Raw genomic sequence first — 27,027 nt, 5'->3', positions numbered from 1 at the left:
ACACAGTGGACCATTCCCTGTTGCTATAACCTATGCTCCAACTCTGAATAAAGACCGAAATTGTTGTGCGCATGCGTGGCCGGCGCCCAGCGGCCTGTGCTGCAGCGTCTCCGTGCGCTGGCAACGCCAGGAACAATCCTGTGCGTCTGGTAACGGGGCGCTGTGGCTCTGACTTCCGGGTTGCTTAGGCGGCGCATGCGCCACTCATATCAGGGATTACAGACATCGGCGCCATTTTTAAACACGCATATGTATATAAAACCACCGATCCTTTGCATAACACACACCCTGACGAAGGAAGTTATATTCCGAAACGCGTGTCGGGGTGCGCGTTATCAAGACCTTGATGGCTTCTTAAAGGTATACTCCCTTAATATATACCTATTTGATTCCCTTGCATATATGCACATGGCACTTTAAAGGGACTCTGTCACCTGAATTTGGCGGGACTGGTTTTGGGTCATATGGGCGGAGTTTTTGGGTGTTTGATTCACCCTTTCCTTACCCGCTGGCTGCATGCTGGCTGCAATATTGGATTGAAGTTCATTCTCTGTCCTCCGTAGTACATGCCTGCGCAAAGCAATCTTGCCTTGTGCAGGCGTGTACTATGGAGGACAGAGAATAAACTTCAATCCAATATTGCAGCCAGCATGCAGCCAGCGGGTAAGGAAAGGGTGAATCAAACACCCAAAAACTCCGCCCATATGACCCAAAACCAGTCCCGCCAAATTCAGGTGACAGGTTCCCTTTAAGGATATATATTGTATGGACATTGCACTTGCACATGGCACTTTGAAATGGACACTAGACAGTGTGCTGTGGACTTTCAATTGTATGCACTTTATTTGATTTGTATTCATTTGATGCTAGACACAATCCTATAGGGACCAAAACAGTTGATGAGTCTCTACTTTCCTAGTTGCATATGTTCTAATGCACGTTTTATATTTTTAAAGCTCTTATATATATTTTTTGTGATTTTGTGCTTTTTTTACACATGGATATATACAACCTTTCGTGCCATATCTGAAATCTATATATTTCAGGGAAATTTTAATATATATATCGTGAAGCATACCTCCGCCATATGCAAAATTGGGTTTCTATATACATAGCTGATTTATAGCGCAATTTTTCCTATATAAGAATCAATTGATATACTTTATCTTGCACAGGTCTTCTTGATATGCGCACATTGCTCGTATTTATTTTAATTTTATTTTTTATACAATTTGTATGCTAAGTCTATTGCCATACTGGTTTCAATAAAGATTTATTGTTTTATCATACATTACATTTTATTTTATCTCTTGTTTGCGTGGATTTCGGTCTTTATTCAGATTTGGAGCATAGGTTATAGTTTTCCTTTTTTAGTGGTTCCCACTAAATTTTTGCACATACTGTGATCCCAGGGTACACATATATATATATATATATATATATATATATATATTCTGTAGGAGTAAATGTAATCATAATTATTAATTTGTAGTTAATATTTCACCCCTGGGCACCACTGTTGTGTTTATCTAATCCATTCCCTATTACTACACATCCTCTCATCCCTCGGCATCACAGACTTGGCCCTATCCTGGATCTCATCATACCTAACTGACCGGACATTCAGAGTCTCCCACTCACACACCACTTCCTCACCTCGCCCCCTATCTGTCGGAGTCCCGGCCGCAAGGCTCAGATCTAGGGCCCCTGCTCTTCTCCATTTACACCTTTGGCCTGGGACAGCTCATAGAATCTCATGGCTTTCAGTATCATCTCTATGCAGATGACACACAGATCTACATCTCTGGACCAGATATCACCTCCCTACTAACCAGAATCCCTCAATGTCTGTCCACTATTTCATCCTTTTTCTCCACTAGATTTCTAAAACTTAATATGGACAAAACAGAATTCATCATCTTTCCCCCATCGGACCTATCCATTACAGTAAACGGCTGCTCACTCACCCCAGTCCCACAAGCTCGCTGTCTCGGGGTAATCCTTGACACTGATCTTTCCTTCAAACCACATATCCAAGCCCTTTCCACTTCCTGCCGACTTCAACTCAAAAATATTTCATGGATCTGTACATTCCTAAACCAAGAATCTGCTAAAACCCTAGTCCATGCCCTCATCATCTCTCGCCTTGACTACTGCAACCTCCTGCTCTGTGGCCTCCCCTCTAAAGGCCCCTTCACATTAAGCGACGCTGCAGCGATACCGACAACGATCCGGATCGCTGCAGCGTCGCTGTTTGGTCGCTGGAGAGCTGTCACACAGACCGCTCTCCAGCGACCAACGATGCCGGTAACCAGGGTAAACATCGGGTAACTAAGCGCAGGGCCGCGCTTAGTAACCCGATGTTTACCCTGGTTACCATCCTAAAAGTAAAAAAAACAAACAGTACATACTTACCTAACGCTGTCTGTCCTCCAGCGCTGTGCTCTGCACTCCTCCTGTACTATCTGTGTGAGCACAGCGGCCGGAAAGCAGAGCGGTGACGTCACCGCTCTGCTTTCCGGCTGACCGACGCTCACAGCCAGTACAGGAGGAGTGCAGAGCACAGCGCTGGAGGACAGACAGCGGTAGGTAAGTATGTACTGTTTGTTTTTTACAATTTATTGCCAAGGGAACCGACCACCCCTGCTATCTAGGAGCTGTGGCCAAATATGCACAGTGTTTACAAGCTTTTTCTTACTGTGCTTGTAAGCGTTGCGCTGAGGACGGTCAGGATAGCTGAAGTGCGCAGCCCCTAATCCCGGCCATCTTTCTCTATCCCCTCTGTTCTTCCAATGCTGTAGGGCAGCGTATGGCTACACTGGGAAAGCGCCCAGATCAGGCCAGTGGCTCAATGAAGCCTTAACTAACCATCAAGGAAGAGGGCTACTCAACAGCAATCAAGGAAATCCTTTACAAGGAACCAATTTCAACCAGGTATGTTTGGTTCTAAAAAGCTTGTGAGGACTGAGCTGTACGAGAGACTAGTCAGACAGGCGGATCCCCAGCGGCTTCTCCCTGCCTGCTCCCTTTGAGTGACAGGTCCCTCCCATTGAGTGACCTGGTTTGGAATAGACAATGGCTTAGGGAGGCCTCCTAGGTCATCTAGGAGGTGAGGTCCTGGTCAAATGTCCATGTGGTCAGTGAGGGATAGTCATAGGAAGGTCATTTGAAGAAATAAACTGTATATTGCTTGGGTCTGTAATTCTTCCAATATCCGTCTCGTGTTCTATGTCAACATTTTTGAGTTTCATTTATTTTTAAGTAGACTCTGCTTGAATTCCTAAGCCCTCATAACCCAGTATGAGATGTTTCATTATAGCAGCACTTTGTGGTAAAGTGCATTAAAGCGAAATATCTGCGTAGAGAGCTAATGATCTGCCCAACTACTGTGCTCATACGTGATGCTAGGGAAATGTCATGGCGCACCTGTACCCTGCAATGCAATCACGCTTATTTCCCAGCCAAGTAATGGAAGACGACTTCTATCTCCGTCGGCTCCTATGAGACCCATTCCTTTGTAATCAGTTTCAGTGTCTCAGAGTTAATGAGTTAAACAATCCAGAAATTAGCTTTTTTTCTCTCTTCTTTTTTTTTTTCTCTCTTTGTTGTCTTCTAGGTTATGCAAAGCCATCAGACCTCTATCTGAAATCAGTAGACTTCATTTCGGAAAATCCCAACACTTCAAATTAATATTTGTCGCTAATTTTTACAATTAATGGGTTCATGTTAACTTGACTTTTTCATGTCTTTGGATGATTGGCGGCAAAATGGCAAATTCTGTTCACGGCTATTAGTTTATTTCTGCTTGTGGTCAACAGGAGGGAATGACCACAAATCCCCCGTGGATAGAAGGATGTTCTCCTTTCCACTGAACTCCTGCTTTTCTCTATATTTATAGTAATGTTTCATTCACTGACGACCACTGGGTCTCCCCGCTGGGGGCTGTCACTTGAAATAACACTCAGGATTTCCGTCTCACTACCCCCACACTGCTCCACTGAACCTGTTCCTTTGAGAATCGGGGAGAACCTTAGAGGCATAATGGAGCATGGATTAAAAGGCAACACACATGGAGTAATAATTGAACTGTAGGGTTCCAGTAATAATGGGAGTAAGCATTGCCCCCATTGGTCTAAGCATACAAAGGCGAGATGTCGCCTGGTGACAATATTTGTGCCAGTTCACACCATCTTGATAGAGTCAACATCAGTCAATAATCAGGGCATTACAGAATTGATATGGCCAGATAGGTCTCTAACGCAGATGTGTCATGATTAAGCTCTTGGCTTATGGGATGTCAATTATATGTGATTTGATGCTTTAACATTAATTTATTATGTCAGAATCTCATCACACCCCATACAAATGCTAAGTCTTCACATAGAACCTTTAGCCGGTCCCCACCGTTTTATGTCACATGCATTTTTGATCTTTCATTTATTTTATTTTTTAAAGCTGACACTTCTGTAGAGATAACTTTTCAGCAGTTATCTTAAAAGGGTTGTACTCTACTTGGACAACCCCTCCTGAATCACTATGCTTCCCCCCTGGTAAAAATAATTACACTTATACTCCGATCTCGGCACCATTGCAGCACTGTCATCACTAGCTCACCCGGGCTCACTTCACATTGTTATGTCAAGCGATCCCTGTGGCCAGTCAGCGCTCGCATCACTCGCCAAGAACATAAGTTACATCCAGGGGAAGTGGTAGCTGTGGCTGCTCTGTCACTTTTTCTGGTTGTCTTGATTCAGTTGTAGGAGAAGAGAGTGCAGCCAGCGCTGACTGGCGGCAGGGATCACGTGACATAATAAAGTCACGCAAGCCCTGGGAGAGCCAGTGGTGACACCACTAGTACGGAGCCAGCACCAGAGGTGAGTATAAGTGTTAGGTCTCATACTCGCTTGCGAGAAACTCGGATGGGTTTCGGACGTCAATACGCAGTGCTGCACCCGGCACACAGATCGGAGCGTGCGGCCGCGTAGCAATACACACAGCCGCATGCTCCACTCCTGAGTGTCGGGTGCAGTGCCGGGTATTGACATGCGAGACTCATCCGAGTTTCTCGCATGTGAGTATGACCCCTAATTATTACTTACTGGGGGGGAAGCATAGGGATTTAGAAGGGGTTGTCCAGGTAATGGATATCATCGCAGGCAAGGATAAAATGAAAGCGAACTCCTACAGTATACAGTATATTGTCACATCTCCACCAGGATCCGCTCCTGCGACATCTGCTTCTGTCACCAGGCACTGCCCTATTCATTCTGCAGGCAGCACTGGTGATACGGAGGCGCTAGTGGACGGCGCAGGAGCTATTCAGCCATCTACATTAGGGCTGGGACCTGCAGTGCCGTCAAGTGTGACAGTATGGGTGTGTGTGCTGTCCTGTTGGAGTCATCAGCTTCCAGCGTCAGCCAATTGGAGATCACCACACCCTAATAAAGCTCCAGCTTACTGCTGGAAGCTGCCATATAGTCGTGTGCTCCTCTGGTTTAGTCCTGTCTGCTTAGCTCCTTGTAGTATTATTCTGATTTTGTGCTTTTCCTGCCCACTTGGTTCTCACCTGTCTACCTGACCACTCCTGACACCATGCAATACAATACAGCAGCTTATTCTGTGGCCCCAGCCCTGGGTCCCTGTATTAGATGAGATCCCTTTAAAGGGGTTAAAAGGTGAAGGACAGGGCAACACGGGGGATCTGGTAAATGGAGTGGCTTGTGCTAAGACTGTCCGTGGTAGCCATTTTAGACCTGCCAGGCGACTACTGACAGAGCGTCATTACATATACAGAGAGCATCAGACCACAACTTTTACAATAAGTGATGTCACAGCTCACCTCTTCCACCTCCCTGCACAATCCATGTCCAATGAATCGAAAAAAAAAGATTATGAGAATAGCTAGCGATGTGTCAATTTTACCAATGTATTTCTAGAGTGTACTGCTCCTTTCATCAGGTCTTAACCATCACCAGGTTAAAAACTCACTGAAAACTCATTGTGGAAACTTAACCTTATATAACTTAAAGGGAATTTTCTGCAGGTTTTTGCTATGTTATCTGAGCATGATGTAGGAAATGAGACCCTGATTCCAGTGGCGTGTCACTTACTGGGCTGCTTGCTGTTATTTTAATACAATCACAGTTTTATCTGCTGCAGATTTATCGTACTCAGAATGCAGAGCCTCGTATAACTCACACCACTGATTGGCAGCTTTCTCTGTTCACTGTGCATAGGCAGAAAGCTGCCAATCAGTGGTGGGGGCGAAGTTATACAGAGCAGTTGACATAGAGGCATGAGACATCTAGTCCTGCAGTTATACCTTATGATGATAAAATACTGATTTACAGCCTAGTAAGTGTCATATCACTGGAATCAGGCTCCAGGCCCCTATTTTAGTGTTTTCAGCTTACCTAGTAAAAACTTGGTGATAGATTTGCTTTATTAAAGTTAGACAAAAGACAGTTTATAAGGATTTGGATGGGGCATAACAAGGAATAGTCTCGACCATTTCATATACTCAATACGTTTTCATTCAAAACATATATTTTTTATTTTATGTATTTTAAATGAAAGTGTAAGTAAAATTGACAAAAGAAGACTCTTGGCATTATTGTCTTCATATTGATTTTTTGACATCTTTTGAATACAGATTTTGACAAGGGAGTCTAGGCTCTGCTCCAATCTGGTGTAGTGAGGCCTGATGAACTGCTCAATTTACAACCCACTCAGAGTTGTGTCTAAACCCTAAGGCAGTGGTGAGGAACCTAAGGGCTGATGGCCAATGGCCCTCGGTGACCTTTTCTCCGGGTCCACGCAGACTGTTTGGGTCGGCAGCTGCTTTTTGATGGCAAACGGCCCTTTCATTTCTTCATGCACAGCGAGTGTGAGCACACTACTGAATGCTACAGCACAAACAAATAAAGATTACATCCTGAACAGTGTCAGAGTCATAACGTACTTTGTCGGTGGATTTAGGGCAATGCACTCCGTGTTGTGAATTCTGTGGCAGAGCTCCCTCCTGTGGTCACAAGTGGTACTTCGGCTGATTCTCTCTGTGAGCTTCCGTTGGTGGAGGAAAGTGGTACTGCGGCTTCTGAGTTTCCTTCCTCAGGTGATGTGGTGAAGTCGTTAGGTGCTGCTCTATTTAACTCCACCTAGTGCTTTGATCCTGGCCTCCAGTCAATGTTCTAGTATTGGACCTGTTTCCTCCTGGATCGTTCCTGTGGCCTGCTGCTCTGCATAGCTAAGTTCCGCTTTGCTATTTTGTTTGCTGTTTTTTCTGTCCAGCTTGTCTATTTGTTTTTTCCTGCTTGCTGGAAGCTCTGGGACGCAGAGGGTGTACCTCCGTGCCGTTAGTTCGGTACGGAGGGTCTTTTTGCCCCCTTTGCGTGGTTTTTGTAGGGCTTTGTGTTGACCGCAAAGTTACCTTTCCTATCCTCGCTCTGTTCAGAAAGTCGGGCCTCACTTTGCTAAATCTATTTCATCTCTACGTTTGTCTTTTCATCTTAACTCACAGTCATTATATGTGGGGTCTGCCTTTTCCTTTGGGGTATTTCTCTGCGGCAAGGTAGGCTTATTTTCTATCTTCAGGTTAGCTAGTTTCTCAGGCTGTGCCGAGTTGCATAGGGAGCGTTAGGCGCAATCCACGGCTGCCTCTAGTGTGGTTGGAGAGGATTAGGGATTGCGGTCAGCAGAGTTCCCACGTCTCAGAGCTCGTTCTATGTTTTTGGGTTATTGTCAGGTCACTGTATGTGCTCTGACTTCTATGTCCATTGTGGTACTGAATTACCTTTCACAACAGTACTGGAGGACCAAAGTACTAATGATTCTCAATAGAGGGAAAAAAGAAGTTCTGAGACCATTTTTTTTTTCTCTGCACTGTGTTTTGCCCTTTTTTTCCCCTAGACATTTGGGTGGTTCAGGACACAGGTGTAGCGATGGACATTAAAGGTCTGTCTTCATGTGTGGATCAGCTCACGGCAAGAGTACAAAATATTCAAGACTTTGTGGTTCAGAATTCTATGTTAGAACCGAGAATTCCTATTCCTGATTTGTTTTTTGGAGATATAACTAAATTTCTGAGTTTCAAAAATAATTGTAAACTATTTCTGGCTTTGAAACCTCGCTCCTCTGGTGACCCAGTTCAAGAAGTTAGGATCATTATTTCTTTTTTACGTGGCGACCCTCAGGACTGGGCATTTTCTCTTGCGTCAGGAGATCCTGCATTAAGTAATATCGATGCGTTTTTCCTGGCGCTAGGATTGCTGTATGATAAACCTAATTCAGTGGATCAGGCAGAGAAAAATTTGCTGGCTCTGTGTCAGGGTCAGGATGAGATAGAGGTATATTGTCAGAAATTTAGGAAGTGGTCCGTACTCACTCAATGGAATGAAGGTGCGCTCGCAGCTATTTTCAGAAAAGGTCTCTCTGAAGCCCTTAAGGATGTCATGGTGGGATTTCCTATGCCTGCTGGTCTGAATGAGTCTATGTCTTTAGCCATTCAGATCGGTCGATGCTTGCGTGAGCGTAAATCTGTGCACCATTTGGCGGTATTACCTGAGCTTAAACCTGAGCCTATGCAGTGCGATAGCATTTTAACCAGAGTTGAACGGCAAGAACACAGACGTCTGAATGGGCTGTGTTTCTACTGTGGTGATTCCACTCATGCTATCTCTGATTGTCCTAAGCGCACTAAGCGGTTCGCTAGGTCTGCCACCATTGGTACGGTACAGTCAAAATTTCTTCTGTCCGTTACCTTGATCTGCTCTTTGTCATCGTATTCTGTCATGGCATTTGTGGATTCAGGCGCTGCCCTGAATTTGATGGACTTGGAGTATGCTAGGCGTTGTGGGTTTTTCTTGGAGCCCTTGCAGTGTCCTATTCCATTGAGAGGAATTGATGCTACGCCTTTGGCCAAGAATAAGCCTCAGTACTGGACCCAGCTGACCATGTGCATGGCTCCTGCACATCAGGAGGTTATTCGCTTTCTGGTGTTGCATAATCTGCATGATGTGGTCGTGTTGGGGTTGCCATGGCTACAAGCCCATAATCCAGTATTAGATTGGAAATCCATGTCTGTGTCCAGCTGGGGTCGTCAGGGGGTACATGGTGATGTCCCATTTCTGACTATTTCGTCATCCACCCCTTCTGAGGTTCCAGAGTTCTTGTCTGATTACCGGGATGTATTTGATGAGCCCAAGTCCGATGCCCTACCTCCGCATAGGGATTGTGATTGTGCTATCGATTTGATTCCTGGTAGTAAATTCCCAAAAGGTCGACTGTTTAATTTATCCGTGCCTGAGCACGCCGCTATGCGGAGTTATGTGAAGGAGTCCTTGGAGAAGGGGCATATTCGCCCGTCATCGTCGCCATTAGGAGCAGGGTTCTTTTTTGTAGCCAAGAAGGATGGTTCACTGAGACCTTGTATAGATTACCGCCTTCTAAATAAGATCACGTTAAATTTCAGTACCCCTTGCCGTTATCTGATTTGTTTGCTCGGATTAAGGGGGCTAGTTGGTTTACCAAGATAGATCTTCGTGGTGCGCATAATCTTGTGCGTATTAAGCGAGGCGATGAATGGAAAACTGCATTTAATACGCCCGAGGGCCATTTTGAGTATCTAGTAATGCCATTCGGACTTGCCAATGCTCCATCGGTGTTTCAGTCCTTTATGCATGACATCTTCCGAGAGTACCTGGATAAATTCCTGATTGTGTACTTGGATGACATTTTGATCTTCTCGGATGATTGGGAGTCTCATGTGAAGCAAGTCAGAACCGTGTTTCAGGTCCTGCGTGCTAATTCTTTGTTTGTGAAGGGATCAAAGTGTCTCTTTGGTGTTCAGAAGGTTTCATTTTTGGGGTTCATCTTTTCCCCTTCTACTATCGAGATGGACCCTGTTAAGGTCCAAGCCATCCTTGATTGGACTCAGCCGACATCTCTGAAAAGTCTGCAAAAGTTTCTGGGCTTTGCTAATTTTTATCGTCGCTTCATCTGCAATTTTTCTAGCATTGCTAAACCTTTGACCGATTTGACCAAGAAGGGTGCTGATGTGGTCAATTGGTCTTCTGCTGCTGTGGAAGCTTTTCAAGAGTTGAAGCGTCGTTTTTCTTCTGCCCCTGTGTTGTGTCAACCAGATGTTTCGCTTCCGTTCCAGGTCGAGGTTGATGCTTCTGAGATTGGAGCAGGGGCTGTTTTGTCACAGAGAAGTTCTGATTGCTCGGTGATGAAACCATGCGCCTTCTTTTCCAGGAAGTTTTCGCCTGCTGAGCGAAATTATGATGTGGGCAATCGAGAGTTGCTGGCCATGAAGTGGGCATTCGAGGAGTGGCGTCATTGGCTTGAAGGAGCTAAGCATCGCGTGGTGGTCTTGACTGATCATAAGAACTTGACTTATCTCGAGTCTGCCAAGCGCTTGAATCCTAGACAGGCTCGTTGGTCGCTGTTTTTTGCCCGTTTTGACTTTGTGATTTCGTACCTTCCGGGCTCTAAAAATGTGAAGGCGGATGCTCTGTCTAGGAGTTTTGTGCCCGACTCTCCGGGTTTATCTGAGCCGGCGGGTATCCTCAAAGGGGGAGTAATTGTGTCTGCCATCTCCCCTGATTTGCGGCGGGTGCTGCAAAAATTTCAGGCTAATAAACCTGATCGTTGCCCAGCGGAGAAACTGTTTGTCCCTGATAGGTGGACGAATAAAGTTATCTCTGAGGTTCATTGTTCGGTGTTGGCTGGTCATCCTGGAATCTTTGGTACCAGAGAGTTAGTGGCTAGATCCTTTTGGTGGCCAGCTCTGTCGTGGGATGTGCGTACTTTTGTGCAGTCCTGTGGGATTTGTGCTCGGGCTAAGCCCTGCTGTTCTCGTGCCAGTGGGTTGCTTTTGCCCTTGCCGGTCCCGAAGAGGCCTTGGACACATATCTCTATGGATTTTATTTCAGATCTTCCCGTCTCTCAAAAGATGTCAGTCATTTGGGTGGTCTGTGATCGCTTCTCTAAGATGGTCCATTTGGTACCCTTGTCTAAATTACCTTCCTCCTCTGATTTGGTGCCATTGTTCTTCCAGCATGTGGTTCGTTTACATGGCATTCCAGAGAATATCGTTTCTGACAGAGGTTCCCAGTTTGTTTCGAGGTTTTGGCGAGCCTTTTGTGGTAGGATGGGCATTGACTTGTCTTTTTCCTCGGCTTTCCATCCTCAGACTAATGGCCAGACCGAACGAACCAATCAGACCTTGGAAACATATCTGAGATGCTTTGTTTCTGCTGATCAGGATGACTGGGTGTCCTTTTTGCCTTTGGCTGAGTTCGCCCTTAATAATCGGGCCAGCTCGGCTACCTTGGTTTCGTCGTTTTTCTGCAACTCTGGGTTCCATCCTCGTTTCTCTTCAGGGCAGGTTGAGTCTTCGGACTGTCCTGGTGTGGATACTGTGGTGGACAGGTTGCAGCAGATTTGGACTAATGTAGTGGACAATTTGACCTTGTCCCAGGAGAAGGCTCAACGTTTCGCTAATCGCAGAAGCTGTGTGGGTCCCCGACTTCGTGTTGGGGATTTGGTTTGGTTATCTTCTCGTCATATTCCTATGAAGGTTTCCTCTCCTAAGTTTAAACCTCGTTTCATTGGTCCGTATAGGATTTCTGAAGTTCTTAATCCTGTGTCTTTTCGTCTGACCCTTCCAGATTCTTTTTCCATACATAACGTATTCCATAGGTCATTGTTGCGGAGATACGTGGCACCTATGGTTCCATCGGTTGATCCTCCTGCCCCGGTTTTGGTGGAGGGGGGAGTTGGAGTATACTGTGGAGAAGATTTTGGATTCTCATGTTTCAAGACGGAAACTTCAGTATTTGGTTAAGTGGAAGGGTTATGCTCAGGAAGATAATTCCTGGGTCTTTGCCTCTGATGTCTATGCTCCCGATCTTGTTCGTGCCTTTCATATGGCTCATCCTGGTCGTCCTGGGGGCTCTGGTGAGGGTTCGGTGACCCCTCCTCAAGGGGGGGGTACTGTTGTGCATTCTGTGGCAGAGCTCCCTCCTGTGGTCACAAGTGGTACTTCGGCTGATTCTCTCTGTGAGCTTCCGTTGGTGGAGGAAAGTGGTACTGCGGCTTCTGAGTTTCCTTCCTCAGGTGATGTGGTGAAGTCGTTAGGTGCTGCTCTATTTAACTCCACCTAGTGCTTTGATCCTGGCCTCCAGTCAATGTTCTAGTATTGGACCTGTTTCCTCCTGGATCGTTCCTGTGGCCTGCTGCTCTGCATAGCTAAGTTCCGCTTTGCTATTTTGTTTGCTGTTTTTTCTGTCCAGCTTGTCTATTTGTTTTTTCCTGCTTGCTGGAAGCTCTGGGACGCAGAGGGTGTACCTCCGTGCCGTTAGTTCGGTACGGAGGGTCTTTTTGCCCCCTTTGCGTGGTTTTTGTAGGGCTTTGTGTTGACCGCAAAGTTACCTTTCCTATCCTCGCTCTGTTCAGAAAGTCGGGCCTCACTTTGCTAAATCTATTTAATCTCTACGTTTGTCTTTTCATCTTAACTCACAGTCATTATATGTGGGGGCTGCCTTTTCCTTTGGGGTATTTCTCTGAGGCAAGGTAGGCTTATTTTCTATCTTCAGGTTAGCTAGTTTCTCAGGCTGTGCCGAGTTGCATAGGGAGCGTTAGGCGCAATCCACGGCTGCCTCTAGTGTGGTTGGAGAGGATTAGGGATTGCGGTCAGCAGAGTTCCCACGTCTCAGAGCTCGTTCTATGTTTTTGGGTTATTGTCAGGTCACTGTATGTGTTCTGACCTCTATGTCCATTGTGGTACTGAATTACCTTTCACAACAACTCCGGCCCCACAGAAGACCACACTGTCAGCCTTCGTGTGGCCTCCTGTGATGTAGAATACGTAGCCTCATGAGTACTATGGTGATGTATATGCCCCAGATCTCCTGTTATCTATATAGCGCAGTCCCATGTCTCCTGTGATGTATATACCGCATCCCCATGTCTATTATGACATATATGCCCCAGCCCCATGCCTCAAGTTTTTTTTATATACTGCATCTCACACGTCTCCTGTGATGTTTATACCGCAGCCCCATGTCTACTGTGATGACTATACTGAATCCTCCATGTCTCCTGTGATGTATATACTTCAGCCCCTGCATATCCTATGTGATGTATACACTCCAGCCGCAGTGTCTCCTACAGTATGTGATGTACACATAAGTCTCAGTATCTCCTATGTAATGTATACAGCAGTCTCAGTGTTTCCTATGTGATGCATATACAGTAGTCTCAGTGTTTTTTATGTGATATATGTACAGCCATCTCAGTGTTTCCTATGTGTTGTATGCACAGCAGTTTTGGTGTCTCCAATATGATGTATACATAGCAGCTTCGGTGTCTCCTATATGATGTATACTGTAGATCTCCCACTGCTTGAGTTCTATAAATGTTACATGAGCAGTGATGAATTTCCCACTGTGAGGAGACCTGCAGTGTAATATACATCTGTTTTCAGTATGACTTACTGCTGCGAGTTCTTTACAAAACGTATTATTGCAATGAGTCGCCTGCGCTCCAGAATGGCACAAACCTGGAAAGCAATTACAAGTAGGAACATCATCCATACCACCTAACATCACAGCCACATCAAAGACAAGCAGCTCCAGCCGTCACAGTAGGGGTCAGTTATTTAAACATTTGATCAAATTTTGCAGAGTAATTTTCAGGTTGATAATATTTTATGGCCCTCGAATGATGGTATAAATATCCAATTCCCCCTTGGCACAAAAACGGTTTTCACCCCTTCTCTAAGGCAACATTCTCACCGTGAGTACTTAGAGAGTTTTTGATGTTAAAGTTTTTCTGCTCCTGTTGGCTAAATTAGCAAAGGGGATTTTTTTTTTCATTGAGTTTTTTACATGCATTTTTAGCATGTTCTTGATATGGCGGTTTATGTCTCTTTTTTTGCGATGTCATGTTTCAAAAAAAGCTGTCTTGTTTTTGATAAGCGGTTTGATATTTGGCTTTAACAAAACTTTATTGACACATTCATGTGCGTATTACATACATAAGTGAATTTCTGCAGCAGAAATGCACTAAAAATTTGTATGTGTTTTTTTGCTTGCGGATTTTCTGCATCTTGTTAGGAATACCTGCCGGTTTGTCTGCACTGAAGGCGGAACTATCACGTACTTGGGTGGTGCGACTACACATGATGGTGCCTCATGTGTGGAAGTGGTGAGTGATATGGGAATTCGGGACACCATGCTTCCCACTTGTTTTGCGGCCCAGGAGACATGGGATGCGGTGTTTTTCGGTTGCCAGTCAACGCGGGACACTGCCTTGCCTGGTGTTAGCCAAGGGTGGGAATGTGTGCACCCTGCGATACAGGTGAGCAGAGAGTGTCTCCCTGGACATGACTGGGAGGAATGCATCTTTAGAATTGGGCCGCCTATTCAAGGCCTGCTCCTTTCCAGTCCAGTGCTGGTTATTCAGTACCCTTGCATAGTGGTATGGTGAGTGCTTCCTGGTTGGGTTCTGGTTGCTTCTCAATAGTTGTCAATGGACGTTATTGGTTCCTCTTTATTAACTATTGCCTCAGGGGTTCCCTTTGGTTTTAGGCTGCTAGGTTTGGATTTACTCTTGCACCTGACTCTACATCGTCCGCGTCACCAGACGTCAGCTATCACGCGACAGTAGTCTGGGAAGAGCTCTGTAAAGTCCTCCTCCTTATTGGGAGTGGGTGAAGAATATCCTGGCCCTTAAACACTTGCCTAGCAGTAATGGCTTGCGCTAAGTGCATCTTAGACTGAGCTTCTGCTGGTCCGATGCGAGTCCTGCACAGAACACATCTAATGTAATTCTATGGGGGAAATCTGCACATGAAACTCAGCATAATGGCAATAGAAATCGACATGTTGAAAATTTCAAAAGTTCACCAGGTCAGTTTATGTAGCGTAGAAAATGCACAGTGGGCATGAGATTTCTATAAATCCCGTCTACTTTGCTGGAGCTGTACGATGTTGTGTTTGTTTGCACAGTGAAAATATGAATTGTAATAAAATCACCCAAAATTTACACTTGCATTGAGTGAGGCCGGGTACGTCTAGTCGGCATGTGTCAGTATGCAAATCACATACTTGTGGTCAAGTTCCCAACACGGATTCGGCACTGGAGAATCCTTACAGTGCGCACTATGCACGATGTGAGGATTAATAAGTGTGTAGTCACATAGAGTGAAGTCACGCATTTGGGGGGGAAGCAAAACATGCAACACCACTGAGGCTTGTGCATCAGTTTAACAAGCTGGCGGGTACAGGGCCCGGGTCCACAATCAGCTTTGGGGCCCATACAACTCAACTATTTTTTACATTTTTCAGCTTCATTAACCACAAATAACTAATAGGATGTTAAGAAATGTAGAATTTATAGAATACTCTGCATATCATTCAGCGAACCCTCGCAGAATGCTACTTATAGAGATCCAGCACGTACAGTTTGCTTCTCATCATGGCTGCTGGTAAAATGAATGCATTTAGTTTTCCACAGCTTGGTTTGGATTTCACATCCCAGAGATATTTAATCTGTTTTATCAATGCTGCAGAAACACTATCTGCATCCACTATTCTAGAAATAGCTTCATATCAGGAAAAAGATGAATTGCTTGTTATTGTTTTCAGGTTTCAGATTCCCCGTCGGACTAATTACCCCTCTACGCCATGGATTCTTTGCTGACCACTAGAGATGAGTGAATTGTTAAAAATTCTATGCAAATCACTGTGATTCTCTGCAAATCTGTAATCTGGTGAATGAGTTCCTCCATGAATACAGATGAACGAAACCTTCACCAAGTCCATTTTCCATTCATTCTTCAAAACGTGAATAGAAGTTTCATCTTCTCTACCAATGGCCTGGTGCGCACATTTAAAGAGGTTGTTCTCGTTCACGATGCCCGTCCCTCGGACAACATGAATCACACACTGGCTGCACTAGAAAGTCAGGAACTGGTCAATCACCAGGGGCGTCTCAGTTAGAAGACAGACGGGTGCTGGACCGGACTAGTCTCGGCTGTGGTCATGGTCCTCGGTCAGATCTTCAAACCATATCGTGCAATACATAATAGTGGAGCCAAGCCCTGATTCATGTGGCCTGTGGCTTGGGAGCATGAAGCAAGTGACAGGTTTTCTTTCGGGTAGACTAAGCCAATCCATTCGTCAGATTTAGGCTAGGGTGACACGGCCATATTTTCTCTCATCCGAGAGAATTTGGTCGATTGCGCTAATCGCACAAGGATCACAGTGAAATAAGTGTGTGATCCGGAGAAGATGGTGAAAAATTGTGTCCATCTTCTCCATTCTATCAGTTCGTGAAAATCGGACCACGCTCAGATCTTATCTGGATGCGGTCCGTTTTTTTCCCCACGGACTCATTGACTTGCAGACCGCCGAGACCCGACCCAACCACCAGAAGCTCCCATGCAATGACTAACACAACAACCATCAACTTTAAACTCTTTAATTTTCTTTTAACATCAGTAAACAAAACTTAGCTTTCTTTTTTGGCAGGGGTCGGTCACAGCTTTAAACATACGGGCCGAGGCCTATAAACTTGCCATGAAGCACTTTGCCCCCCGGTCCCCCGGGGCAAGATTGCCTTCCAAAGGATACTTGGCACCATCAACCCGCCGTGACTTTTACTTATGCAAACAAACACCTAGGGTGGGACGGTGGGAGAACCTGCTCTGGATCTCAGATGAGGAGAGAGACCGGAAGCCAGGTTGCTGCAGCTTTATAAGGAAGGGGAGGGTCCCATGCTGGGAAGAGAGAGCACACCAGGCACACACAAGTCACTGCAATGAGTTAACCCTAGCATGACCAGAACGGGCCCGGCGGTCAGGGGTGCATCGGTAGATATCGCCGAAGTGCCCCACATGGCCGAGTGCAGACTGAATATCAGATGCAAATCGGGCATGCTGTGATTTTTTTCCTTGGACAGATTTGACTCTAGGAAAAAATTGGGCATGTCCCATAAAAAACATTGGTCAGAGTGTGATACGATGCTTTGTCGGATCGCATTCGGAGTGAAAATAAGGCCATGTGCACAAGCCTTTAACATGATGTTTGTTGTCCCAACAAGGTCTTGTCCTTCAAATATTACAAATACCCAATATTCTTACCACTAATAATTTTATCACTAATAGTTCAGTAGGAACTGGGCAAATCAGTCTTTTTCTACCGGTAAGTCAGGTTTACCCACACATGCGCCCACACTCACTGTCACTCACAGGCTTTTCTGGAGGTACAGAACTGTACTAATCCCTCCACTGCTATTATCCTGTCTTCTTTAACTTCATTTTCTCCACCTCCTGTTTGTCTTGTTAACTTTTCAAAAGATTTAATATAGATATTTTCTATGTATTTATTTTTTTACTTTTCAGAATTTTTATTCTACTTTGTATGGTCTGGAGTTACGCCAAGAACAAATCAGTTCCCTCTACTTCATTTTTTTTCAGTGACTGACTATTGATTCAGCATTAATCTAGGAACACTGAGGACTGTCAGGGTGACCTCCATATTGTTCACGTCACTAGAACAGCAGGAGTTAATTTGGCCAGGGCTACATTTACCTATAGGTACAGTATCTGGACATAATATATATATATATATATATATATATATATATATATATATATATATATATTATATATACACACACATAGGACAGCATGCAATAATATGTAAATGATGGGTATTTATATGTTTATTAGGGCACACACAGTGCTAAGGGGTGACAGAAGGATGCCCTATGAGGACAGAAGGACAAGGCTGGGACCCATATTGAATGTTGTGAAAGGTGGACAAGGTAGATTAACATTTTAAAGTCATACATAAATCAAAATGTTTTTTCTTTTTCAAAGGGTTAATATTGATTAACACAAGTGAAAGAAGCAATAGTCACACTCTCCCAAAAATCTCTAGTTCCGACATATACCCAAGCTGTGATGGTCTATATTTCCTGCTGCCTTCTCTACGCCCCCATTTCTTGATTTTATTCCACTTATATAGCGATATTATATACCTCTACACTTTACAGACATCATTATCACTGTCCCCATTGGCGCTCACAATCTAGATTCCCTATCATTATGTGTTTGGAGTGTGTGAGGAAACCGGAGAACCCGGAGGAAACCCACACAAACGCGTGGAGAACATACAAACTCCTTGCAGATGTTGTCCTTGGTGGGATTTGACCTCAGGACCCCAGCGCAGCACGGCTACAATGCTAAGCACCGAGCCACCTTCCTGCCACCTGTTCTTCTGTGATGACCCGCCTGAACGGGTGATTGGCGAAATGGACATTTCTCACCATTTGTGGTGTGTCGAGATGGAATCAGGAAGTAGAGACCAGCGGGAATTGGGTTTGTGTTGACACAGGGTATTCGTAGGGTAGAAGTATTACCTCCTTTATTATTATAAAACACCTTTAAGGTGGGTCTACATGATAAATGAGTCCAAGGGCTCCTGGGACATAAATTCGGGTCTGCACATTTGTACGTAGGCAATTAACAAGGAAGGTGCAAAGTACTCACCATGAGCATCTCACTGGTCAGGGAATTCACAAGGTCTGACACTGAAGAACGCTGGTCTGCTTTTTTGTCACCTTCTTCTGGTTGCGCTTGTCCCGGGACCACTGATGTATTTGTCGTTTTGGCCCCTGCTGGTAATCTTAAAGAAGAAAAAAAAAAAGAACACGTTAAAAGTTGCTCTTTATTTGCATGCCTTGGCCTGGGAAGTGAATTAATGGAAGCCATCAGCCATTGATCCGGAGAGGGTATTGGAGTTCTCCCAAGTTGACCTTCCGCAGTAAACCATGCTGTGACATTTAGCAGATGTTTATTGAAAGCCTGGTCTGGGGAGGCATGAAATGAGTGATGGACTATATATACACGGGGACTTTTCATTTTTTTAAAGGCCAATTTATCTCTAGCCATTAGAAATGGGAACGTGAATGTGTCGAATATTTAGCTATGTAGAAATTCTTAATATATAGGCATACTGTATAATTTACGCTGATGGTTTATGTATTTCCTCTTTTTCTTTTTCCTCTAATCTGTCAAGGTTTGTTATGTCAGCCCTTGCCCTGGCAGTCACACACACATGACTGACTGTCAGGGATTTACTGATATAACAAACCCTAGAGGCTTTGTTGTTTTTCTGGATATGGCAGCGTCCAAGCCGTGGCCCCCGTGCTGGCGATATCTATTGGGTTTATTCAGTCATATAGTCTAACGTGGCTTTTGTTTCCCTACTGTATGTTACATTTAGGAGTCACAAGGCTCAGCTGTTCAATGCAGCAGGTCACACACCACATCAGATCTGTGCTGATGTATCGCGTCCAGATTAAAAATGCTGGCCAATCCAGATGTCCTTATTTCAGAAGATATTTATTCATCTTCATGACATTTATTATTTTATTTCTGACCCCTTTGGATTTTTTTTTATTCTTGCCACATGACTGCACACGAAGTTGTCAGGGTTTATAGTCCAGATTGGTGCTTGTAGACTCTACAACAGCCATATCATTAGCGCTGCACTCAGACACTAGTTTTCTATAAATGTGTAGTTGAGGAAAGCCTTTAAAGAGTAACTAATCTATGGATCAGTAATTAATCTGTGGATGTGCAAAATTATAAAGATTTTGTCATTTTCATATTTAAAATACTCTCTAAAATAGTATGCTGCAGTGCTGTTTGAACACCAAGCTTATGCTCCTTTAGAAGCACCTTCCATCTGCTGCTTGGTAAGATCCATACACTGCACTTAATTTATGTACATGACTTTTCCTCTCCGAGCCTATCTACAACCCCTTCTCAGCACCGATAAAGTGTATGATCCATACAGATTGTTTGAATGCAGTGAACTGATCTTACTTAGCAGCAGTTAAAAGAAGCCTCTAAAAAGAGTCGTCTATCTTTGGGAACATTTTTTTTTTACTTAAAAGTATGTGTTAGAGTCCATAAATCATTTTGGCAAATGGGTTTCCTTAAACCTTATTTTTCTTTAGAAGCACCTTCCATCTGCTGCTCAGTAAGATCTGTGCACTACACTTAATTTATGTACATTACTTTTACTCTCTGAGCCGATCTGCAACCTCTTTCTTGGCACTGATAAAGTGTATGATTGTTTAAATGCAGTGAACTGATCTTCCTGAGCAGGCCAAAGTTTGATGCGTTTTGGGCTGCCTTATTATGGGAAAATAAACTACCTCTTATGAGCTTCTGTAGAGTTACGCTGTTTTAATGCCATTTTTTAGGCTTTAACTTTGCGGAAATGTTGTTGGCAGTGCCCCCTCCCACTGAATCCTGCAACGTGTAGCCCACATATGGTGTATGAGATAACTTACATTATTTAATTTTACAAAATTGGAATAAATCGAATAATAAATTCAACCATTAGGGAAAACTAGTGCTGCCTGTGCCTTGTGTGAACAATCCAGGGTCCATCCAGGTAAATTTCCAAGCATGTAAAATGTAGGTCTACTGCTGTCACATTTTAGCACATTCCCTTAGGTATCTCAACTACAGAGGGCATATATATGTATACGTACATATATATGCATTGTCAGAAAAAAAAATTGTTTGTACAGTTAAATTGGGTTGCAATTTGAGAAAGTCTTTTGGGTTCCAAAGTCCCCCTGAAAGGGAAAGAGTGAAGTGAGGGAGCAGAGGTTAGACACTGGTGAGGAGGTCAGCAGAGACATCATTAAAGGTAGGAGGACAGAAGCAGCAGACCCTGCATGCAGAGCACTAGCACATGGAGAAAAGACCGGCTTATACAGTGAATACAGATCAAGAGAAAAAGAGACATGGGGGTTACACAAAATTAGGATTCAGCACTGGTGTATCACAAAGCCAGCGGCTAAAAGGATCTCGGCACTGTTAAAAATCCAGGCGAATGAGAAAAGTTGGAAAGGGTTGGGTGGGGGATAAAGCAGTGAGGAATAAGGGGAGATGCACAGACAGCTGTATGAGAGAGAGGTCAACGTTAGTGAATATGACCGGCATGAAACCGGCGAGGTAGAGAGCAGACACGGAGAGAGCGGCAGACAAACATGTTAACATTGAAAAAGCAACATTCAAGGCTGCAAAATAAGACACAGATTAAACATGGAGGGCATGTTAGGCCAAGCATAACCCAAGCAAAATCCAGAACTGGTCTAGAACTACTCTTTGCGTTATTGTACATTGCCTTCATAGATGAGAAGGGCTTTTGTGACATGTTCCTACTCCAGGTTTCATGAATCTAGGCCAATGGTATAGAAATATCTTTTGAGGGGTAGTTACGGAGGGTTCCATGAGATATGCTCCCTGGGAGGTGGTAGATTTACATTTGAGATGTGCAAACTAGGCCAGTATGTGCGTTATCAGTGGTCTAGAGGGGTTTCGTAAGTACATTTAGATTTTTAGGGAGGGATTAGCATTCGAGCCGTTATGAATAATAAATTAGCATTCGCAAGCAGCTAAGACCGTAGGAAAACATAGCAATAGAAAGGCAGAAACATCCCCAATTATAGAGCGTGATCTACAGAGAAGTGGCAGAATTAACAGTGAGGAATGCAGGGATCAGGGACAAAGAAGCCAACACGTGACACACGCTCACTAATAAAGTCCTCGCCGGCACAATCAGACACACAGAACATTTCAGCCTTGAAGCATTCATACTGGCGGAGATGAGACATCTCACACACACATACCACCTCCTTGCAATCACCTAAGTCAAAGGCTGTGGAGACATTTGACATGTTTTAGTGGTTACCTTAAGTTAATAACCTTGGACTAAATTTCAGTCCGCAATCTTCATTCACTCTTTTATTTTCAGACTCGGTAGTATGCCGTTTGCAGCATAACTCAAATTTCAGATTTTTAACTTGTGAGAGTTTCCCTACCAGTAATACAGGCTGGATCCAGGATGCTGCCATCTTCATTCCCTCATTTATCAGGACAGCTTCTATCCTGCTCTTATTTCCCATTTTAATTATTTCCTCTTCATGTGCGGTTCTCTTTGTCTTTATCTACAGTCCCTGAGATTCTAGATACTTCCGCCTCTCTTTCTAAATGAACAATATTTAGAAAATTTCCTATTTAGGAAGTAAATTGGCAATTAAAAATTATATTGTGTGGGAAGGTGTACAGTACAATAACTGTAAACAATAAAACAATAGTTTACTTAATTGACTATTTTATACACATAGCACTGCACGCAAATTCGCTTTTTAGATGGCATGAAGTCATGTGTGTCGTCAGCACTTGTAATCCAAAAATAAGAGTGAAAATGGATCCTTTTCAACTCTGAACTCAATGAATTACCCATAATTATGGAACTTCCAGCAGAGTTCCACAATCTCACTGCTCTTACAGTGAAGAATCCCTTTTATGTTATTGCAGAAACTATTGATGAGTGAATAAATTTGATGTAAATCAAACTTAATTTTTTTTTTCTAATTCACAAATCCCGGCAAATTCAAACAATTTGTGATTAGATTCATAAAAATTACCAAATAAACGCCTGCTGATTGCCGAAGACTGCATCAGCTACAGAAGGTTGACCTGGCCTCAGGCGTACTGTGCAGGCCTCCCCATAATGCCTTGCAGCTATCACATCACTTGGTGTAGCACAGCCAATCGGGAGGGACTATCGTAGCCTATATAAAACTCGAGACAGGAAACACAGCAGCCATTTTTGGGTGAGTTCACAGCTCAGCAATCGAGATAGGAAGAGAAAGCCCTAAAACATTAGTAAAATACTCCAGATGTTATGTAAAGCTGCAGCACTGAAGAAGAGAATAGTAATCTGCTAATACTGCTAATAATATAGAGATTTAATTAATAGGTGGAAAGAGAGATTGGAGAGGTGCCAGCAGCAGTGGCAGACTCACTAAGATTGATAAGTGATATGGCGCAGCTGGCATTTCCATTATGCATTTGAATTACAATTACACATTTCCTTATTTCATTCTTAATGCAAAAGAAAGCAGCAGCAAGACAGCACAATTCTTTTTTACTGGAAAAAAATCTGAAATCAGTGTCAGAGAAGGTGTGCTTGCTTTTCACAAGTGACTTACAGAGTTTTTACATTTATAGTGCATTTCCTAAATACAAAAGAAAATTCCCCAAATCCAGACATTTAACCCTGCTGTTCTGTTCGGTCTGGGGAGACCTATTTTGAACTTTGGTATTTTTTGGGGTGTTCAAGATGCGGTTCTGAAACTTGTGGTTGATTGACTTAAATGAGGATGGGTCGGTCGGCCACGGGTTTCAGAGCCGCATCTTGAATATTTTAAAGAATATTGAAGTTCAAAGTCGGTCATTTTTGACCAACAGAACAGCAATCTGTCTGTCTAACAAAGTGTTCATCTCAAACTATTTTTTTTGTGCATCCTTAGTACTAGTCAAATTTTACATTTGTCCATGCCACAATAATAAAGGGCCACCCCAAAAAAATATCTTAAGGATTCAACCCGATTCTGAAATGCATTGTATTAATATAGATCCGAATTCAATTATGCATATCCATTGTTAGCAGTTTTTGGCAGCGCCTGGGAATCACCACTCTCTTTCCTGTTTGCTTTATGCATTGTACCAGGTGTTGGCAAGTTTGGACATGCACCTACCAAGCATTTCTTATTACATCATTTTTTCGAAGGGAGCTGAATATTGTTAAAAAAGTATAAAAATAAAATGTAGACATTTAACTGTGCATGTCTGTTTAAATACCTGTTTTATTAGTCCAAATTGACAAATGTACTTGCCATATCTATACTGAGGACAGCTGCCTCATTTTGGTAAGGAGTTGAAAAGATTGTCAAAAGTTAATTAAAGCTTTGTACAAAATGTATGGTAAAAAATAAAAGATGCGATGGCAATGGACAGGCTAGCATTGATTTTGTCGGTGGTATAACAAATGCAGGTCACAATTGGCCTTCTTGGCCTCCTACAAGCATATTAGTGAGGAAAAAGCAGAGCCCATTATGGAATACTAGATTGTGGCCCGATTCTAATGCATCGGGCATTCTAGAATATGCATGTCCCCATAGTATATAGACAATGATGATTCCAGAATTCGCGGCAGACTGTGCCCGTCGCTGATTGGTCGAGGCAACCTTTATGACATCATCGTCGCCATGGCAACCATTATGACATCATCGTCGCTGTGCCCGTTGCTGATTGGTCGAGGCCTGGCGGCCTCGACAGACAGACGGAAAAACCCTTAGGCAATTATATTATGGAATATATGGCATATTACTTGTCTCCGTTTGGATGCTGTTACCTCTGACAGTGACACAGTCAGTTTGAGACAGATTTCTGCGCAGAATGCTCTGTCTGATCATTTTTGGATCATGTTTCAATTTTAAAAACATGAAATGTCTGTTAGTTTGCTCTAGTATTAAATGAGCTGTTGGTTATTACTGGGTTACCATCTGTTTCAATGGCAAATTCACTTTGACATTGACATTAAAGAGCTGAAAATAGTTTGATGTAATCCTAGTAGTTCCACAGATCTTTTTCAGGGCAATTGGAGGCTTTGCAGTGTTGTAAATAAAATGTTAGGGAAAAAATCAAATCTGGCAAAGATGAACTTCAAAAGATTCAATCAACTTCAGTGAAAACTGTTTTTGAGAACTGGATTATAGTGACCATTAAAGAAATTACTATATTACCTATTTATTTCTTAAATATATATATACACGTAATATATAAGTTTGTATTTATTTAAGCATAGTTATTAGGTCAACTTTTTTTCAAAACTACTGTACAGCCAACCGAAACACCAATGTAGGTCTGCAGACCACTCATTCAATGTATTATTTAGCTCCATCTGAACCTATTTATGCTCTGCAATATATTTCTTGAAAATTAGTTCCAAAATTGTGCACAATATCCATTTGATGCATATACAGAGATTTTAAAAGTGGTAGAACTATATTCTTATGATGAATATCCAAGCCTCATGTAAGATCCTGTGATCTCATTTGCCTCTAAATCAGTTGCTTGGCACCTGCACTAACATCGTATAGCCCTTACCCACGTCTGTTTTACCGTGGTATAAATAGGTGATGGTCCAAATATTTTTCCCCTCCGAAACGAACTATAAATCAAGAAAGTGTTGAATGAATGTAGCAGACAATTGTGGATGTGACATTTGGGCAGCTCTTAGATATGTAAGGAGGCACATATGCACACAGTAATGTTAGACTTCTTATGACATTTAGCTGACAGAACTGCAATAAAGAACTCTGCATGAAATGATGAATATCTGCAAAGAATTCTTGTATGGGCGGAATTACGTAATCGTAAGCATTCTAGATACTCAGTACACAAATAAGACAAAAGACTTCCCACGGGGGACTATGTGCTTGACCTGCAGTATGTGCCACCTACAGAACAGGAATGCATTGTTCTGGGGCTGTCAACATATATAATATCTTCCAATCTACATGTAAAAAGGAAGGCAGCGTAAAGGTCCATTTTCATTGAAACATTATCGTGAAATGAGCCTTCCTAGGAACGCTTTTTCACAATAATCTTCAAGTCTAAACAGGTTGCCGATCGCCAGGTCAACGAGCGTTTTGTGCTGCACAAAAGATTATTGTTCTTGGCAGCACATTGTTCTCTGTTAAGACTAGAGTTGAGCGAATATGTTAGGATTCGGTTGGCGAATATGAATCTGACATACTCATGCCATATTGCTACCCTATTCGTGCCGAATTTATGTTTAATGATTGGTTCCGAACATATTCATTTATTTCTACTCCCACTGAATCCAGTATTCGCCGCTGATTGTAATCGGAACCGAATATTGAAAAATTCACTAAGCTCTAGTTAAGACGACTCGTGCTGCTGAGACCAATGGGAGCCAATCTATTAGAGATCGTCCATTGTGTATCATTAAGGCTAGTTTCACAGTTGCGTTAGAATCCGCAGCGTTTAATCCGCAACCTCAAATGAAGGAAAAACCGCATGGAAACGCGTACAAACGCAGCGTTTTTTAGACGCATACGGTAACGTATGCGGTTCAAAAAACGCGGAGTTTTCATGCTTTTGCATGCGTTTTGCATGCGTTTGCGTTTTTTGTGCGCATGGTGGAAAATTTTACAGGAGAAAAATCTAGATAACCAGACACCACCAATGGGACTACAGAGGGCGTGTATTGTGGGATATCTATATATAGACCATAGGACTGCTGAAATCTTCACAGTTTGCTAGTGTATCCTGTGTCATGATGGATCTTCGCATGGAGAGCTTTTATTTCAACCTGGATTTAAGCATCAAGCTATTTCTTGCCTGTGCGTTTGCTTGGGAGCAACAAAGAAATCGAGAAAGACAGAGAAGGACACAGCGTCTGCGTTTTTGGTGACACCCCATTATCGAACTACGTGAGAGACGTGGAGCCTATCACACGTTATATGGTGAGCTTAATGCCAACCCATACAAATTCCTGGAATATACCCTGATGTCGCAAGACTCTTTTCGGGATTTGCTTGGTTGTGTCCAAGGAGCCATCCGGAGACAGGACACCCAGCTTCGTAGAGCGATTCCTGCAGAGGAACCTCTGCTGGTTGCATTAAGGTATGTAACAATTCTAAACAAATGGCAGTCATAATTATTGTTGGTCTGACATGTATTCTTTGTATTTTCGTTTATGTCTTTAGCAGAACAACACCATAAATAGAATTGATTGTAATTTATTTTTTATTTTATTACAGATTTCTGGCAACCGAAGAGAGTTTATCATCCCTCCACTTCCAGTATCGGCTTGGAATTTCCACCCTGTCTGGAATAGTTGCGGACACCTGTCGGGCTTTGTGGAACGTTCTGCGGGATGAATTTATACCCCTACCCACCGAGGACATGTCGATGGGAATTGCAGAGAAATTCTGGAGTGTTTGTGATTTCCCCAACTGTTTGGGTGCGGTTGATGGAAAGCACATATGCATTATCAAACTCGCCAGTACTGGGTCGGAGTACTTCAACTACAAAAAATATTTTTCTCTTGT

At 43.3% G+C, this 27,027-nt stretch overlaps 1 protein-coding gene across 7 annotated transcripts in view; it reads right to left on the bottom strand.

Moving 5' to 3' along the window:
- The window catches only part of SYT7 (synaptotagmin 7), a 542,375-nt gene that overhangs the window by 119,571 nt on the left and 395,777 nt on the right, over positions 1-27,027 (bottom strand). For all 7 annotated transcript variants that reach the window (XM_069740295.1, XM_069740293.1, XM_069740294.1 and 4 more), the window contains one exon: positions 18,563-18,698. In XM_069740295.1, coding sequence (XP_069596396.1) covers positions 18,563-18,698 — 136 coding nt within the window. The remainder of the gene's footprint in view (positions 1-18,562; positions 18,699-27,027) is intronic.

Source organism: Ranitomeya imitator, chromosome 9, assembly GCF_032444005.1.
Source record: "Ranitomeya imitator isolate aRanImi1 chromosome 9, aRanImi1.pri, whole genome shotgun sequence".
Classification (NCBI taxonomy): Eukaryota; Metazoa; Chordata; class Amphibia; order Anura; family Dendrobatidae; genus Ranitomeya; species Ranitomeya imitator.
The sequence above is the reverse complement of the archived record's forward strand: the minus strand, read 5'-3'. Positions and strand labels throughout refer to the sequence as shown.